The 18,984-nt window shown below is 41.4% G+C and overlaps 1 protein-coding gene across 3 annotated transcripts; it reads left to right on the top strand.

Annotated features, from left to right (window-relative positions):
* The first annotated feature begins 1,594 nt into the window (after positions 1-1,594).
* hmbox1b (homeobox containing 1 b) lies at positions 1,595-15,458 on the top strand. 3 transcript variants are annotated; one of them, XR_003669605.1, is made up of 11 exons: positions 1,595-1,781; positions 3,794-4,474; positions 9,244-9,329; positions 9,970-10,080; positions 12,113-12,266; positions 12,535-12,617; positions 12,882-12,977; positions 13,603-13,697; positions 14,447-14,530; positions 15,040-15,116; positions 15,217-15,358. XR_003669605.1 is itself a non-coding variant. In XM_028397237.1 (10 exons), exons 2-10 carry the CDS (start codon positions 3,801-3,803, stop codon positions 15,358-15,360), a joined length of 1,524 nt encoding a protein of 507 aa, XP_028253038.1. In that variant the 5' UTR covers positions 1,595-1,781; positions 3,794-3,800; the 3' UTR covers positions 15,361-15,458. The 3 variants fall into 3 exon arrangements, 2 of the variants coding, with proteins under 2 accessions (XP_028253038.1, XP_028253037.1); XM_028397237.1 differs by lacking the exon at positions 15,040-15,116 and having other exon boundaries at positions 13,606-13,697; positions 15,217-15,458; XM_028397236.1 differs by lacking the exon at positions 15,040-15,116 and having other exon boundaries at positions 15,217-15,458.
* Positions 15,459-18,984: the final 3,526 nt, after the last annotated feature.

The raw sequence follows: 18,984 nt of genomic DNA, 5'->3' as shown, positions 1-18,984 counted from the left end.
GGCAGTGTGACTACCAGACTGTATGGTAAATTCACACCTATAATTCAGATCCGTGCTTCTTTATCCTATGTGAACACTGTAGCACATGTCATATAACTCACTGTAATTATGGAACCATAAGGACTTTGTATAAGTCTTTTATGTATTATTCATGGGTACGAGTGCATAGACAGCTGTTTTAATATTCATTATATTCTATTGTGCAACACAATGTTTCATCATTTAAAGCCTCCGCTGTAGCTTGCAGCCTGTATTTAACTCCTTCAGAGTCTTTGGCCTTGCACAACCTCTGGATTAAAAAGGCCATTGAAAGGTCATCAGTGGGTTACGGTGCTCTATTACCTGTCCTGTCAGTGTAAAATCAAGCATCTATATGATAGATATTTTTGAATAAAACTGTGTGTTAAATAATAAAACAGCATGACTAGGCTTGTTTGTCTGCAGGGTATACATGCAACAGTTCTGCAGGGACGAGCCAGGTGCAGGCTGAAATGCTGCAGAGACAGCACAGCAGTAACAATATTAATGGTTAACTCAAATGGGCTGTGTGTTTCAGTCCAAATGTCTAATTGATGCACATGCTAAGTTAGCCACCTGGATCCATTCCCCTCTCTTTTTTTTGTAATTTCTCCTTTATTCTGATGTTCTTCCTCCTAAAGCAGCTGAATAAACTGAAACTAAAAAGAACGAAAAATATGCAAATAGGCTGAAATGTTTGCAACATACTTTTAGCTGTGTTACAAAGATTGTGATGGTTTGTTATGTTTCACACTCATAAACACATCTTTCTTTTGGAAGTGTTTTTCATTCTTCCTGCCAGGTGATGCCAGATGATGTTGAGTGCATCTGCACAGCCATTTTTTTCTCATTGGACTCTTGGCTACCATACCAGAACCTTCACACTTTCACTCAAGTTGCTGCTGTGTTTTAGGTAATTGTTTACTATTAAACTATCACCCGGCTTGAGACCCAGAACACTCAGGAATTTTTTCCCCCCAGGTTGGATTTATATTTTTGTGCATCCATAACTCCCTTTATAGTCATAATGAATGATTCTAAGTGTATATCACTGGGATCAATGGCCAAATCAAAAAGGTAAATGTCAAGTGTCAGTGATATATGGCTGCAATCTTGCCAACCATACAATAGATGTCTGATAAGAGTAGTTCATGCATGATTGTCCGTCTAAGTAAGGCTGTTGGTGGTTCCAAGCTGGTTCCAATTGCACATAAAGCTTTTGTATTTTTGGACGATGATGATGTTATATAAAGCTCCACTTTATTTAAAGATTTAAAAAGTAGCAACCAATTTTTCTTTCACACATATCATTTTTATTTGCATTTGTGGAATCATAATATATATATATATATATATATATATATATATATATGTAACTGAAGTCACATCTGTGTGGCCACATTAAAAACTGCATCGCTTTTTTGTGACAACTGTAGATCAGTGAGCCATCAGCTCCCCCTTCCGCTCTTCAGATAGGGATTTGTAGTTTTTACTGTAGAGCACGCCGCTGCGCGGTAGAGGCCTTTATGGGAGTAAAACTACAGTTCCCTCAGAGCTGCTCGGAGGTGTTAGTTGTCAATATGGCTGTTGTCAGACAGACAAAGCAGAGAGGCAAATAATTCGCCTCTGATTAGAAATCCTTGGAAAAGGGTCGGACAGGGCACTGTAATCATATTGCTGTATTGTTCGACTGCAGTAAAGGACACAGCGGATCTTTGCTTTAGTTACAAAGTTAAATGGTTAAGTGGACGATTTGAAGCGAGGTAAGTCATGTACTTAGCTTTCTACAACACTGAAAGTGATGTTATTAATATCAAACGTTCGCTAGCCAGCGACGGCGGCTAACGTCAGCTAGTATCAGCCTTGGCATGGCTAGCATGTTATGCTAATCATTCCACAACCCCAACGCGACCGAAATAGCCCATGTTAAGTTCTTAGACGTCCTCTGTGATGCCGCCGGACTGTTGTCAGTACTCGGTCGGCGCCGGGGGGCACCGAAAATGATTGAAATCATTTAGTGTTAGAGAGCTGAGGGCTGGCTAATTTAACGTTAGACGGGGCATTGTCCGTCTGCCACAGAAACATTTGCTAACGTTAGCTTTTGGGCAAAGGGCGTGAAAGCTGGCATCACCGGTGGCTTGCCTGCAGCGCCGAAAAGAGAGCGACGGGTTTGTGATCTCACTGCGGGCCACATAGTCAGCAAAACAAAAACACATGGAGGGAGAAGGGACACCGAGAACTATGGACAGTTTTAAGACCGGGAGACTTTAGGAAACTGTACTGTCAAAAAGCAGAAGTGTGGTTTAGAGTATCGGATGCATGCAAACCGTTAAGGGTAAGGACATCTCAGCTGTTTTTGGTTGCATGAATATATCTTAAGTTTTTTTTAAACTTGATTGTATTGTTATAAAATGATATCCAGCCAGCAAAGTTAAATTTGATTCGCCATCTGTCAATGACAGCCCCCATCTGAACTGCGCTAAAGCAGTAAACGGAGTTTGGATTCACTTTTTAACCTTCTTGAACCAAAGTCAATAGTTAACTTGGCAAATACTTAATCATGGTGGATAGCAACGTCATATTTCAGTTTTGTTTGCAGCACATTAAATGCCTCAAAATATTACATATTGAGATGTGGTGCATCCTTTTGCATGATGGAAACAGAGATGTTCTTGTAAAAAAAGATCCAGTCCAGCATCTGTAGTTTTCAAACCGTGTTTCTCTCATCCTTCCTGGATGTTTGAGATGCTTGCTGTGTTGATTGTGCATGGTAATAATTCACAGCTTTAGCAGCTTACCTTTCCTTATGGATTTGAAAGTACAATTTTAAAGGACTAGTTAATCTTCAGCAATCCTGCAAAATCACTCTGAGTTTAAAAAAAAGTATGTATATATGTGAAATGCTGACAGTTTCTTCTTTTAAGGCTTGTATTCACCCTTTACTTCATGAACACTGCGTGCAATCTGCATTCATTTCATTTTTTTTCCTGTCCTCTGCATAGTTTAGAGTAACACAGATGTAGAAAAATGCCAGTGACCCCTTTTAAGCCATTTATCATATCAGCATAGGTCGGGCTGGCACAGAAGATGGAAAATCTGCCGCAGTCTGATTCCAGTTGCATTGATTTTGAGCACAGCAAATTGCTTATGAAAAACATACAGCGTGGGTGGTGTGCAGAGCTGGGGATATATTGTAGCTCTTAAAGAACGACAGTCAGAATGTTAAGATAGCATCAGCTGTCAAGGTGACTCTGGCACTCTGCGCGTGTTGCCTGCTGGTTCCCAAAAATAGCTGATTTTTATGCCCTGCCCCTCCCTCCCTTTTTCTTTCACACTTCTATCTCTCCCGCTCTTGTCTTCCTTTTCTTATCTGCTGCCTCTTTATTTTCTTCTTGCAGTTTTTTTCCTCCTTCCCCACCCTTTTCTTTCTACTTTATCCCTCTAACTCTCCTCCACTACCTTTCTCTGCCTCACTCCTCCTTCACCATCAGTCTCATTTTTCTTCCATCTGCAACTGCATTCCTTTTCACTCTTTGCTACTTAATCCTCTCATTTCCTTTGTGCCTCCACCATCCCTTCATCTGTCTCATTTATGCCTGACTTTCCTCCTTGCTGCTCCTTTTCTCTCTCTCTCTTCCTGCTCTCTTCCAGATCCACTTACTTTCCTAAAGCTTCCTTTCTACTTCCCTTAACTTCCTCCTGCATTTCCTGTTTCCTTTCCCCTCCTCTTCTTCCTCCCCTGTTTCACAATCTGTCTGTCTTGTCTCTCATTCAGCTGCAGGATGTCTGAGTTCAGCGAGGAGCCGCGCTTCACTATTGAGCAGATAGATCTGCTGCAGCGGCTGCGTCGCTCTGGTATGACCAAGCAGGAGATCCTGCATGCACTTGACACTCTGGACCGGCTGGACCGGGAGCATGGCGACAAGTTTGGCCGCCGCACATCTTCCTCCTCCTCCTTGTCCTCCTATGGAGTAGGCGGGGCTAACAGCTGCACCAACAACTCTGCCTCTAATAATACTACCACATCATTCAACAATAACAACACTGCCTCGGCAACCACCACCTCTTCTGTGTCGTGCAACGGCAACAACGGCGCCATCAACAGCGAAGGCAGCACTGGCGATCACACTGCCGCCGCTGAGTCTTCCACGACCTCCAAAATCTCAACAGCCACGCAGACACAGTTCAGCAGCAGCGGGGGGCTCTCGCCGTCTCCCAGCAACAGCTACGAAACCTCTCCACCTCCAGGACCACCACCAACCTCTGCAATCCTGCCATCACCGGTCTCACTGGTGGCCTTGTCACAGAATGGCCGTGACAGTCTAGCTGCTACGCCCAATGGAAAACTGTCCCCTCCACGATATCCAGTAAACAGCGCGGCGGCAGCACGAGCATTCGGATTTGAAGCTACAGAAGAAGACCTGGACATTGATGACAAGGTGGAGGAGCTAATGAGGTCAGTAGTAATGGAAGTGAACTTTTTAATTATCTGTGCAACTGTAGTTGGGTGCTTGTAGAACTGGACAGTTTATTATGGTGCTATTACCTCATGGTGACCAAAGGTGAATGATTGGCCATCATGACCACAGTAATAACGATCCTTTGACAAAATGGTTTTGTGTACAAAGACGTCTGATTGCAAACTTGAAGCCTTTTTGTGTTTCCACTGACGTATTTTCCTTTTGAATAGTTTCAGTGTTGCATTGGTCACTAGGTTGAAGTTGGTGGGATTGTCTTTATTGGCAGTAATGTTCATAATGAAAAGGCATGAAAGCATAGTTTATGTCAGGGCTAATTAGATAGCACCAACTGGAAACACAACTAAAGCTCCATTGTGCGCAGCTGTTCTTGGAACCCATGCATGTTTTAAAACTGAGCCTCACAGTTCATTCTTGACCTTGGTAACAGATTTAGAGAACAATATTCCAGCTCTGCATCACATGATCAACAGATGGTGTTTGCTCTCATTTTTGTTGCATTTTTTAATTGTTCATTGATCAAGGTTGGTTTGGCTTTGAAAATTATTATGACCACAGCTACAGTTGATGGTCACCAGTGTGTTTAATTCAACTACCCTCAATTTAACTTATTTAAGTAACCTCCCTGTTAATATGTGGGCGCACAAGCTTTGTTAGTCCTTTTGGTGAAGAAATTAACTCATTACTGGGCCATTTTCAACTGTTTGTGCTGATTGACAAGAGCTGGTAGAGAGGTCACTTGGGAGGGTTTATCTTCAAGGTAGAACCCTTGTGCCTGAATTCATTTAAGGTCGTTTAGTTGTATAAAGCCTTGCTGCTGTTTATTTTCAATTTAACCGTTTAACTTCATTGGTGCTACAAAGAGCTTTTAAACGTACCTGTAGCAACTGTGTGCCACTTTGTTTGTTTGCTCTGGAGTGAAACCAACAGTTGTGTAATGTGTAGCCATGTGTGTTTCCTTCTTGCGTGTCTGTTTTCTTTTCGATGAACTCTGCTTTGGGTGGCTCCTTTCTGGCTCAGGCCAGCTTTTCAACCAATCAGCAAGTCTATGAAGACTCAAATCATCCAGGTCTTGTTATATCCAAGAGTTTGAAATCAAGGCAGCTGGTCCCACCATAGTTTTTTTAAAGACACTCCATCAGTTCTGCTGCTGCTCTGGTGGGGAGTCTATGTTTTATGTGCTTAGGACTCCTGAAGGTGGATTTCTAGTTAAACCCATGTGACTAAAGTCCCTTTTGTTGGTTAATGGTCGGCTAACAGCCCGAAACTGCCACAGGGTGCTGTTTGGAATTAGTTAATGACCCATTGTCACTGTGTGAATGAGAGTTAAACCTTCTAGGAAGGCATACAAGGACTGAGTTTTAAACAGGTGAGAACAGCTGGAAAAAGAAAAGAAGAGAGGACAATCAAAGAGGAAGGGGGCAATTCTTGCAGGAAACACATTGTCATGTTGTATGCGTCAGGAATTTCTAAAGGATTTAGAAGGATTTTCAACAAACATCACATCGGAGTACATTTCAAACCCAGCAGCACACAGAGACGGAAACTGGTTCACCCCAAGGACAAAACACCCAGGGAAAACCAGACAAATGTAGTCTTTGCAGTTCAGTGCAGTGAGGAGGTTTCTGACCTGTATGTTGGTGAAACCAAACAACCGCTTCACAAACGGATGGCACAGCACAGGAGAGCCAGCTCCTCAGGCCAGAATTCAGCAGTCCACTTACACATTAAAGACTGTGGACACTCCTTTGAGGACAAACATGTACATATATTAGACAGAGAGGTCAAATGGTTTGAAACGAGAAGTCAAGTAGGCCATCTATGTAATCCTAAAAAACACCTGTTTACAAACCAGTCCTGGCATAGGAGGCTTCCTTCCTATTCACATGGTAACAACAGTGGGTTGTTAACTAGTGCCATACATGGCCCTGTGGCACTTAACTATTGTAAGTTTGACTAGAGATCCATCCACAGAGGCCCTAAGCACATAAAACTACCACTTCAGCAGCAGCAGAACTGATGCAGAATGTCTTCAGAACATGATGCTATGAGTCCAGTTGCCTTGATTTCCAACTCTTTGATGTAACTAATCAGCAAATAAACTGTGGCTGATACAACTCTATACCACAACTCTGCCTTCAAACTTTCCATATGTTGATTCCCAATCATTTTTAAAATATTTAAATTTCCATACTGTAAATGCTGACTTTTTGTATTTACTGATTAATAATAAAAAGTCAAATCAATCCCTGACCTGATGATATCTCAAGAAGGGTTTCTTTTCCATGTTTTACATATTTGAAGGTGCTTTAGGTGTCTGACTGTATGAACAGTGTGTCTTGTATCATGTAGTATCAGTTGGACAGACACACTTTATGGTTTTAGCCGTCAGTAGGCTAAAAAACGTAGCTTAAATAGCTGGGTTTGAATTCAGGTTTCAAATTTGGCACTGGCAATTTGGTGTTTAAATCTTCTTGTTTCTATCAAGTCATAAATATTGTCATACTTTATTTGACTGAGAAAGTTTGAACTGGAAATGTTTTCGGCTGATCACACCCGGATGGCTGTAAGGATTGGAGCTGCTGCTTGTTCTTTTCATGTTTAAAAATGTGCAAGCAGTTCGTATGACCTCCATGTGGGAAGTGTAACCATGACAGGAAGATATATTTTGAAGAGGGTGTCCACTCTGTACGCCTGTGTAACCATGGAGTCTCCACACATGCAGTAAGTGCTTTCACACTTGGGCACTAATGAACAATTAGCGAATCAGACATCAAATTTGGCGAGATTATTGAAGACCTAATGTGCACAGCCAAAAATGAAGAAGAAACAGTGAAGGTCAGCGAAGGCATTTTCATTTTAACAGAGCAGAACAGATTGCTTTAATCAGTACAGGTATTGCACACAATGTGTCACATAATAACTTGCATTCTGTATCAAAACAGAGACTTAGTTACATGAAAATGGAGGTGCTCTGTAGAAGGCACTGAAACCCCTTCAGGGTTTAAGATGACATTTTCATGTAGGGCCTCTCTAAAAACATACATTTCCATTCCTTAACATCTAGTGATATTAAGTGTGAAATCACATACTCTTCAGTACTTCAGCCCATTACTGTAAGAGGTTCAGTGTTCATAATCTATTGTAGTCCACATGTTAGCCACCTCCTTCTTCTCCTAACCACTTTACAAATCACCCCACTCCTCCTACTGCTCTGGGCTCCCGCTGCCTTCCAGCTGCCCCTGCACGGAACAGTCAGTGTAAGAATAGGCATTTAGGGCTCAGGCTCTATCCTCTGTGCTGGCACTAGCTGTCCCATTGCTCATTCACACTGCCTCTGCATTAAATTACACGTCCTCTTTCGACAGCCCAAGAAGTTAAGTAGCATTCAAAAGCCCTCGTCCTCTCCGCCTGTAGGACTCACTCGCGTCTCACTCGGTGTGGCTGCGGGGGCGTGACACGAGGTTTCAGCTTGTCAACAATCCCACGGCGCCCTTCCGATTTTTCTCACTTTAAAGTGCACATTTCCGTCTCTGCAGGGGTTCGGCCTTTGAGTTGGCATCCAACGCATCCCCTCCACCTCCTCTTCCCTCCTCTCCCTCCCTTCATCCCTCTCTTCCTCTTCACCCCACTCTTCCTCAGTCTTGTACAGCAGCTTGTGCTACATTGATTCACTGGTGTCGATACAAGCAGCGTTTTTTGAGCTCTAATTTTAGCTGCGCCGCAAGAGGCTGGTGTGGAGGATATTGATGCTGGATGTCAAGAGTCGTGACGCATTTTCATTTCAGAAATATGCTCAGGACATTGATGTGTTCTCCGTTTGACTGTGTGAGACTCCCATACTGGCTGGTTCAAAGACTGCTGTGATTGTGTGGTTTGCGCAATATTGTTTTTAAAGTTTGGTGGGGGTTGTCGCCCACTACAGCTGGTTGTGTGTGTGGGGGGGAAACAGAACACACTTTTAGTATTGATAGGTGCACCAACATGTTGACAAGTGTTAACAAGATGAAACAGAAAGTAATAAGGCCCAGACAGTATAATCTCTATGCGTGTGTATGTATGCTCATGTGGCATTGTGTACATATAGGGGAGGGGATTGGGCTCAATGCCAGAAAACTGGGTGGGTACACTGTGTGACTGCACATCCTCCTTTCCTGCAAGTCTGTGCATGTTTTATTTTTTCCCTTTGCTTAGACGAAGATGGTGGAAACATGCTTGTTAAATACATTTTGAAAATATAGATCAGTTGATAGCGGCACAGTGCATAGCAATGCTGCCTTTGTTCTCATCTGAAATGAAACACTGATTATGTGTGGAAAGGAACAATACACCACTGATGCCGTCAGAATGAAGTCTAGATTAAAAACGAGTCATGGCTTTTCTTTTTTTTTTTTCATGAAATATAGAAACATAGATTGGATCATCTGACGGGAAAAGAGGGAATTGGTTATTGTACGGCATACCAAGATGAATGCAGCTGTGACAAAAGCATAAAACATGCATGCATTTGTGTTAACACTGTGTGGAGATACAAGCAGCATACACCACAACTCAATATGCATAAATCTATCTATGGGGCTTTAAAATAAAAGCACCGCATTTGATGTTAGCGTGCCTCCCAAGTCTCTAACTTGCTGTTCACATTCTTGTGTGTTGCATTAAAATACTGTAAGTCCTTTTGATATTTTTCTGCTGACGCTGCTTCGCTGTGTTTTTATTGTGTTTTCTGTGCTGCGTGTGTTTGCAGGAGGGACAGCAGTCTGGTGAAAGAAGAGATCAAAGCTTTCCTGGGGAACAGGCGGATCTCTCAGGCAGTAGTGGCACAAGTTACTGGTTAGTAGCAGACAGCACTGACGCACTTCAAACAGGGTGTTTACTGATTTAAGGTCTATTCTGTTGCACACATACTGTCACTTTTCATGTCATACACATTGATGTATTGATAATTTAAGTTTTTTCCTTTGGTTTTCATTAAACTAATATCTATGGAGTTGATCTGATTGGTTTAAGTTTGTCTATATTTTATTGAAGTACCTACTTTCCAAGGATGACTTATGTAAAATAATTATCTGCAACAAAACATCTGGCACATCACATTATAGATGCTTGGTAATCACATTGTCACTTACAAGGACTGCTCCTTCAACACTGGCAAAGCTCCTCATTTTACACATGTCTTTGACCCAAAAGTGCATTGTAATGTTTACTATTAGTATAAGTTTAAAACCCAATAGTCCATACATAAACATAAACATGGTAAAACTGGTGAAAACTGGTTTCCAGCAGTGTGTTCTGTGACTTCTGCTGGTGTAAAAGACAGGTGAAGGAGAAGAAATACATTTAAAGCTAAGGAGAGGGGAAAACTCTTTTTCTCCGTTGTATTCACCTGTGTGTTGCTTGATTGGTTGTCCCCAAATTGTGCTTGCGCTGGATGCAAAACTCTGATGTAATTCAATGTCTGGCCTCTTTCCAGGGATCAGCCAGAGCAGAATCTCCCATTGGCTGCTGCAGCACGGTTCCGACCTGAGTGAGCAGAAGAAGAGAGCCTTCTACCGCTGGTACACGCTGGAGAAAACCACACCAGGTAGAAAAGACTTTGTTACCCTGAGCACAGCTGGCAAATCAAAGCAGACCTAATGAAGACGGTCAAGCAGTTAGATGAGTTTAAAGATTGCGTGTAAAAGATTTTACACTCACTAGTTTACCTCACTAATTGTAGCAGGGAGGCGGCTCACAAACAAAAGATAGCAAAAGCAGGATAACACACTGCTGCCTGTTAATGTTTCCTGTTGCTCTGTTAATGAGATGATTTGAAGTAGTCAGCATATTGTGGTGCAGAGATGTCTTGAAATTTATGTAGCTTCAATCTTAAATATTAGAAGTAACATCTTGATTCATTACATGAATTGAGGGATGAGCAGCAGCTTGCATAATAGGAGCTGAATCTGAGTAAAGATATCATACCAAGATATGAGGGAGGACATTTTTATCGGGATTGCAGAGCAGCAATGTGAGAAAGACCCAAAATCAGTGTGCAAGATGAAATAGATCAAATGTTTCTTCAGCTTTAACTGTGTAAATAAGTAACACAACAACAAAGAAGTCCTGCCTGCCATATAATAAACATACCCACAGATGTCAAGGAAAATATTCCACATGAAGGAATTTAAATAACAAAATGAAATCCAGAATTCTTGCTGAACTATCCTCTTTTATCCCTTTTTATGTTTTTGAATGAATATGACCCAAAACAATTTTCCTTAAAGTCCTGAAAATCAAACAAATATTTCACTTTGTCGTGATGCTTATTTTTGTATGGGTAAACATACATATGCACCATGTCTCGATATGTGTGTTTTTGTATATGTATACACACACGTGTGCACCGTATCAACCTATAGCCGGGGCAGCAGACATCCCACGCCTTGTCCTCTGCGGCATGTTCCTTGGTGGAGCCCTGCCAACACCGTCAGCACTGGAAAAAACTCTATGCTATTTATGGCCAGACTGAGGCCGGCCCAGCTCAGCTCAGCCCAGCCCAGCACCGCGCACACAGCTCCATCACTGCTGCAGAGAAAACTGATTCCCCAATCATGCCGTTCTGATAACCTGGTCTCCGGCAGGGTGACCCATTTAGGCTTTGATGACAATGTCCATGTCAGATCAGGTTATGATTCAGCATGTAAGCCTAAGGCTTCATGTTGTGTGTACTAAACTGTATTGTAAACGGTAAAGCGTCTTATTGTCGCTAGTTTTTGGAGCACAAATCAGACTATTCTCTTTTCTTTTCTGCTGTGGTCGCGACTTAAGATGAGGCAGCACAGTGTTGTCAGCAGTATTGAGTGGAGTTGGTAATCAGTATATATTGTGAGATTAACAAAAGGCAGTGTGTACAATGTTGTACACATTTTCATGAGGGGGTGGGCTTTCTGGCATATACACATTATTATGCTTTTGTGAGGTTGACATTAAAGTCTGCAGTGTATGTATATATATATATATATATGAGTCTGGCTAGACATGTTAGTATGTTAGTTGGAGCTCAAGTGGTAGGCAGAAGTAAACTGCTCCTTGTCACTACCGTAAAACTTCAAATAATAGCCGGGTCCCGAAATGACGCCGGCCCTGTTTACAGGCCCGGTCCGATTATGGATTTGGACATATAAAGGCCGGCCTCAATTATAAGCCGGGTCTGATTTTCTCATAAGGTAAGGAGCAAATATATAACTATGAATATAACATAAAAAAAACAACAATTTATGCCAACGTGTGATGTTGTCGGGAGACACATAAGCAAGGCTAAAGAAATGTACGATGACATTAATGATGGAAGGGATGTGGACAACTTTTCAGCTAGTTCTGGATGGTTTTTTCGCCAGAAAAATTAAAGGCCTGCCCCCAAATAGCCGCCTGTCCCAAATATAAGCAGGGACAATTTTGCAATTTAGGCAAATAAAGGCCTGGGCTATTATTTGAAGTTTTGCGGTATATTGTTTATAGATTTCGACTGGCATAGCTAGCTTCCAAACCACAAGCATATCTGCAAAAACTGACTGTGGTTTAAGTCTTCCTGGCACCTTTTCATCTGTAGCATGACTGTGATTCTGCTGCTTCAGGTGCCACTCTGAACATGCGACCAGCGCCGTTACCCCTAGAGGAAATGGAGTGGAGGCAAACCCCACCCCCGCTCACCACTGCCCCCGGAACCTTCCGGTTGCGTCGAGGAAGCCGCTTCACTTGGAGAAAAGAGTGCCTGGCTGTGATGGAGAGGTGAGGACGGAGGGGAAAATGTGGAATTTAAGAAGAGCAGTTTTAAAAGATGTTGGAAGTTTATTTCATCATGTCTCTTTATTTCCTTGAGGAGTACAGACAACATTACAGGCCGGACAACAAGGAAATAAAGCCTGTGGCTATTGCCATGCACTCACAATATTGTCTTGGCTGTATCAGCCAGAACACAGCAGTAACTCCAGTTTGTTGACATTGTCCTTGTGTGGTGAAATTAATTTAATCAGTGTGACTTTTCTGCTATTTATAGCTACTTCAACGACAACCAATACCCAGATGAGGCCAAAAGGGAGGAGATAGCAAACGCCTGCAATGCTGTTATTCAGAAACCAGGTAGGCATCGCATGTTGTGCTGTAAGAATACCATTGATTTGGTCTGTATACATCTGATGGGAAATACACCTCACATATTTATCCATGCAGGTGTTATAGAGCAGAATTATATAAGTGAGAAGTTGATGAGCAGAAATATTATCATGCCCCAGATAAGAATCCATGTGGGGAACTGGATAGAAAAACAGCTGCGATGTTGTGGTCAAACAAGTCATTATTGTTAAAGTGCAAGTGACGGAGATCTCTCTTTTTTTTCTTGTTTAGGCAAGAAGCTGTCTGACCTGGAGAGGGTCACCTCCCTGAAAGTTTACAACTGGTTCGCCAATCGCCGTAAAGAGATCAAGAGACGTGCTAATATTGGTAATGTGGCTTTTGGGAGAGAACGCAAACAGCCATTCAGATTGTTTCTGTCTTTAGAGCACCGCGCATTTAATCACATCTTCTTTTTTTTTGTTGTTAACAGAGCTACTTCATATTTAATAACAGTGATTATAGCATTTGTCTGCTTTTCTTAATGGCTCGCTGATAATTCCATCACTCCATCGGTGTATAATTAGGCTGATGATTGTTAATCAGGTGCCGGCTATCTGTTATGACCTCTGGCAACGTATCCCCATTGCTGCTGTGAAATTTAAAAAGAAAAATGAAAATCACCTGATGTTAGATATATAAAATAGAACCTCTATTACATGGACCCAAAGGGCTCTGTAAAGGAGACAAGTATAGTCAAAGCTCTTATGACAGGCCTTCCCAGCTTCCTTTGTCTGGTTAACCACCATAGCGAGTACTCAAGCATGTCCTTCATGATATTCTGTATTGTTCACTTTTAGCTCTTTAGCTGTTTCTAATTCCCTTGCTGCCTGCCATCAGTCAGACAGTTATGCCGACCCTGTATTTAAATACACCGTTAATCACCGTTCAAGAGAATATTTTGTAACTTTAAGCGATTTATTGTAAATCTAATAATCCATCCTCTTCCTCCAAGAAGCCACAATCCTGGAGAGTCACGGCATAGATGTCCAGAGTCCAGGGGGACACTCCAACAGTGATGACATTGACGGGAACGACTTCACAGAGCAGGTAGAGAGTGATTAAGAATCCCAAACGACACATAAAGCAGATTTATTTTACAGACTGTACTGTGAAGGACTCAGTCGCCATTTCTTACGTAACAGCGTAATGTTTTCTCTTGTGTTACCCTTTGTCTGATAAATATGATAATTCAGTTTTTCGTGGGTCTGCATTTTGCTAGTCTCTCATCTGAGAAAGGTTCAGTAAGTTTTTTGGACTGTAGGTATGATCATGAGTTTTCCACATCATTCAGTAAGACAATACTATCCTGGTTAGTTTCTCTCCGTCTGGCTGAGGCAGTGTTAGTAATTGAAATCAGCAGCTTGTGGTGTTTGTTTGGAGTTGAACCTTCTGGCTATAGTGGTACATTTACTGTTCACAAATTCACACAAAAAGTGAGAAAATATCAACTGCTGTTTTCCTTCAGATGAACTCTGAATACATTCTTCCTTAAATATAGAAAGCACATCATGTTCTTTGTTTTGTGAGGAGTTGTTGCTTAATTAACAGATGCTTGCTCTCTTCTGTTTTGTTCCTGTAACCAATGGAAACTAAGTCAGAACAATGGAAAGCGGTGCATTGCCCTATTATCTAACAAACCTACAGACCTCTGGGTTTGCTTTTAACTGTAAAACATGGGAACCTGCATTGTTTTTAAAAGGACTGGAATTAAAAAAAAGGAATGAGGAAAAAGTAAATGTGTGTATTTCTCCAAATATCTATCTTAGTAATGTGGATATGAATATTCTGCTCTCCAGGCCTGTGACCTCCCCTATTTTGACAAGCGACCTCTCAGCCGACCATTTGGCCTTTATCGACTGGAGCCCACCTCACCAACACAGGTACCATCACACAGAAACATGCTGAATGTGTTTGGTAGAATACACTGCATATTCATTGTGTAAGGTCTCCTTAAAAGAATATCACCCTAAATCAGTGGGTTTGATCGTGACCCTCATGTCTGCGTTTGCATTCAGTCCAGAAAGAGGCTAAATGAAACTCACAGTTAAATCAGACTGAGGTGGAACTCCACCTGCACATCTCTGCTCTTGTTTCTCTGTATATTCTTAATATCTGAAATTGATCTCCTTTTTTTCTGATCTGCAGAATCACTTTTTAGTTAAAGATCACACTGTACTCATGCTTTTGAACAGGATCAAAACACTTTTGAGTCTCGATTAGACATGTATCCTTCCCTATAAATAGAACAAAAACATAATTCTATTCCTTAATTTTAAGTTAATGGAGATGGAATTATTTTGATTAGGTGAAAATTGTTTGTCTTTTTGTCTCATGTGCAATAGAATCCTGGTAAATAAATGCAGCTGATGATAAAATTATTGTATTTTAGTGTGACACCAACTACTGAAGGACAGACAGACTATTTAAGGTCTGAAAGGGACCTCTCAAACAATTCAACTGACGAAGGTTATCTTTTTTTCCTGCGTTATTAGAAGTCTTAGCAGCATGTTGAATGTTTGTTTTTGAATGACCTGATCTTTGTTCCTGTTGTCCCTCACTGTTGCAGGACGACAGCGCAGCACACAGCGAGCATCAGGACCCCATCTCTCTTGCTGTGGAGATGGCTGCTGTCAATCACAGCATCTTGGCCCTGTCCAGAACGGGAGGAGTCCCTAACGACATCAAGACGGAGTCCCTGGAGGACGAATGAACCCCAACTGGATGGACCTGGGAGGGAGGACGGGGACGAGTCTGGAGGGGGAAAAGGAAGCAGGAAAAAATGAGGGGCTAAAAAAAAAAAAAAGAGACCAAAATAATGCTACTTAGTAAACCTTGAGAGTCTGTCCCTCAGCCAGCCCCTCTGCCAACTGGTCCCTCTTTCTCTCTGCCTCTCCCCTCCTCCCCCCTCTCTTCCCACGTAGTCCATGTAAACAGTAATTACCCTCCATCTCCACCCCACCCTGCTCAATATATTGACACAGCTGGCGGAAATGGGTCACTATAGGCCCTGTGATCTCCTCTGCGAAAGAAGAAAAGGGGGGCAACCCAGGCCTTTAACCCCCCCCTCCTCAAAATGGTGGCTCCTGTCTGGGAACTCCTCTCTCTTCCCCTCAGTACACTTTCTCCTCACAGGATACCTCTTCTCTTTACCTCACCTCCTCCTCTGCTCCCCTTCTCCTCCCCTCTCTCACCTGGTTGTCTGAGCCGATCCTCAGTCTATCTCACCTCAACGTGAACCTCAGAAAAATAACGTGCACTGTATATATAATATATATATGGTTCTTATGGTTCTCAGTCACACTCACCTCATGATGTGCTACCTATCTACTTACCCACCCCTCTTCATTGTGCAATTCATCCGAAGAGCAGCCTCAGGCCATCGTCTCGGGGAAAGACGGATGAAGAGAGCTTCCTCCTCTCCCTCTCCGGCAGTGAGGCAGTCAGCAGGAATAATATCGGCAGACAGAACTGTCCAGTCACTGTCTTTTATCCTACATGGTCATCATTCCTCGGTGAAACGGCTTTTTTTGTTTCCTACAGTTGTGCTGCTATTTTTGGATAAAAACCTAACCAACCAACCACCTTCCACAACTCCTGCTGAAAAGAAGTAGCCTTAATTTCATACAGAATACAACAGTTCTTTTACTTTTCGCAGCGTGAGCAGGATTTAAAGTTTTTCTGAAAAATAACTCAGTGCACAACAGACATTTTCAGCACATATAATGAATGTTTAGGTTTATATCCAACAGAAGCAGCAGGTTTAGTTATTTCACATGTTCTTCCTCTTTGAGCCCAAACGGTGACTGGACACAGAATCATTTTTGCCTTTGTATTTAGCTTCCCAGTGACACTTGTTACCTACTCGAGGCTATGAGGATCAATTTTAGGGTCAATGTGATAATCAAGCAGACTTTCTAAGCTAAATAATAATGGGAACTGTGCTTTGTTTTAAATATCAATTATGCCAAAGGAAAAAGATGCTAAGACGCTAAGCTAAGACCGATCAGAACATGGTGTTAAAGTTAATCCAAAGTGATTTCCACTAACTCCTTTGGCCTGTGTTGGTTTTTTTTTGTCTCATGTTCAGTGAAGCCTCTCGAGCCGGTGCAGGCTTGACACTACAGCAGGCCTGTGTCAGCAAAGAATAGGTATTAGCAGCCAGACATATAATGATAAAAAAAAAAAACCCTAAGCTATTTACTACTTCTGTGACGCTGCCTCTTTATAATAGCCTAAGTATTGTGCTTTTTTAAAATATCAGATATCAAATTAAATCCACACTGGAAATGGTTAAGAATATCAGATTAACTTTTGAGGCATTTTTTTTACTTTTATTTAATCAATATAGCCTCAAAGGTAAAAATCACCACCCTCAAGGGAACCAGAGTCAAAGACACTTAAAGTGATGATATTCTGTTTCACGATTTTATAATATTTTGCCTTCCAAAACCATCTTTGACTAAAAAAAATTGCCCAGCCTGTGTTTGGTGGCACACTAATGTCCAATGTTAACATTTATCTTTCTATCTAAATTTAATGAGGAAGGTAATATAATAATATGAATGTTCTGGGACATGAGCTTCTGCTAAGAGTTAGCTGAGAAGATTGGTACTGTTATCATTTTCAGATGCTAAATAGGAAGCTAGGAGCTAGCCACTCATCGAGCTTTGTCCGAATCTTACATTAAATATGTATTTGTGACAAAAGAAAAATGTGTTAATAGAGCGAGCTAAACACTCTTTTGCTATATATTTAGCACACATTCATAACAGTTGTATCATTCTTCTCATCAAACTCTTATCCCCCCCTTTAAAAAGTGCATTTCCCAAAATGTCTGACTGTTCCTTTAATAAAGGGACTCCTGCCTTAGTGATGGTTTTGGAGAGCTGGGAGAATGTTCTACAAATCAGAATGAACCAGAAATCTTCATGCTTGAAATTACAAAATGACTTGTTTAAGGCTGCATGGTTACCTTCTGGCTTGTATAATAACTCCCAGTCTCAGGCTCTAGTCTAGTAAAGCTCTATTTAATTGTTCTGCTTCAGTATGTACGAAGCCACGATACAGTGACTCAAACCTGGGACCTGTGTTTTAAAAAGAAAGGGTTGAAAGATAAACAATATGTATTTATACTCATTTTTTATGGTAATGTATAAAAAAAAGAATGACATATGTTTTGACATGAAACATGCTTTATGGTTAAATTAATCATTCTTTTTTTTAATTTCTCATTTTTTTTCTATTATCATGTTAACCGTTTATTTTTTTTGTGTCATCCTTTATTTGACTGAACAACAGTCTCTCTACCCCCTCCCCATTTGTATGGTGTAGTAAGCTATTGTATGAAAGACGAATGATGATGATGATGCACCTTATAAAAAATTAAGTTGACTAAGCCTGAAATGTAACCTGCTCCCCCGCCCAGTCCTTCCATTGTAATGGCAAACTTCCAGTATGACTATACTATTATGGGGCTGGTGTGGGAAAACAAAACATTTCAGTACAGCTGCTTCATGCAAAGCCCCCAGTATGTGCCAGTTCCCTCATAAAAAGTCACACCAGAGGGAACCCAGTGACAAAAACGCGAGAGTATAACTCACCAAAATAGCTACGGCCACAAAATTTATATCGAGGTAAACAATTTCATTAAATCTAATTGTTTTCAAGAGACGCAACAAAAAACAAAACGGCCCTCTTTAGAATAGAATGGAGTAGAATAGAAATACTTCATCACAAGCTGGGAAATTTCGCTATTACAGCGAATAAGCGATCAATTTTGTATTAATTAAAAAACAGTGTGAACAGACCATCCACGATTGGAGCCCCTTATGATGTCATAAGGGGAAAAGCCATCCACATACATGTTTTGTTATCACTGGTTCTCCTCTTTGTTTTATGGATGGAGTTTGGTGTGACATTCACATACAATAAAATATATTGTATTGTTAAATCCGTTAAGCGTGGTTGGGTGTGCGGGGAGAGTGCATTCAGAGATTATTGTCTCACTTTAAGACACTTTTTAAGAGAACTGCCTTCAACATTAACAGATGCCCGATTAGCAAGTTCAAGTTCTTATCTAGCAGTATTTTATCCGAGTGTTCGAGTTTGACAGAAATGTATATCGACTGGAAGAAAGAACCCTCAGGTGCTCAAATTGTACAAATGTTTTTGTTTGTTCCAAGGAAAAAATCTAGAAACCGAGTGAAATCCTAAAAACAGGCTTTTCCCCCCTTGCCTGGTGTTGTGCTTACTCCAGTTGGTAGTGCTTACTCTGAGGGGGTGTCCTCATGTGGTGTGTCAGGGTCAACATGTCTACATGTCCTTCTATGTCCCC

This window comes from Parambassis ranga, chromosome 24, assembly GCF_900634625.1.
Source record: "Parambassis ranga chromosome 24, fParRan2.1, whole genome shotgun sequence".
Classification (NCBI taxonomy): domain Eukaryota; kingdom Metazoa; phylum Chordata; class Actinopteri; family Ambassidae; genus Parambassis; species Parambassis ranga.
The sequence above is the reverse complement of the archived record's forward strand: the minus strand, read 5'-3'. Positions and strand labels throughout refer to the sequence as shown.

What these genes read in the sequence shown, in the direction of transcription:
- hmbox1b (XM_028397236.1), top strand. Translation starts at nt 3,801, where the DNA reads ATGTCTGAGTTCAGCGAGGAGCCGCGCTTCACTATTGAGCAGATAGAT. An exon ending in AAGGTGGAGGAGCTAATGAG is followed by an intron (nt 4,475 to 9,243) that starts GTCAGTAGTAAT and finishes GTGTGTTTGCAG; the next exon opens with GAGGGACAGCAGTCTGGTGA. An exon ending in CAAGAGACGTGCTAATATTG is followed by an intron (nt 12,978 to 13,602) that starts GTAATGTGGCTT and finishes TCTTCCTCCAAG; the next exon opens with AAGCCACAATCCTGGAGAGT.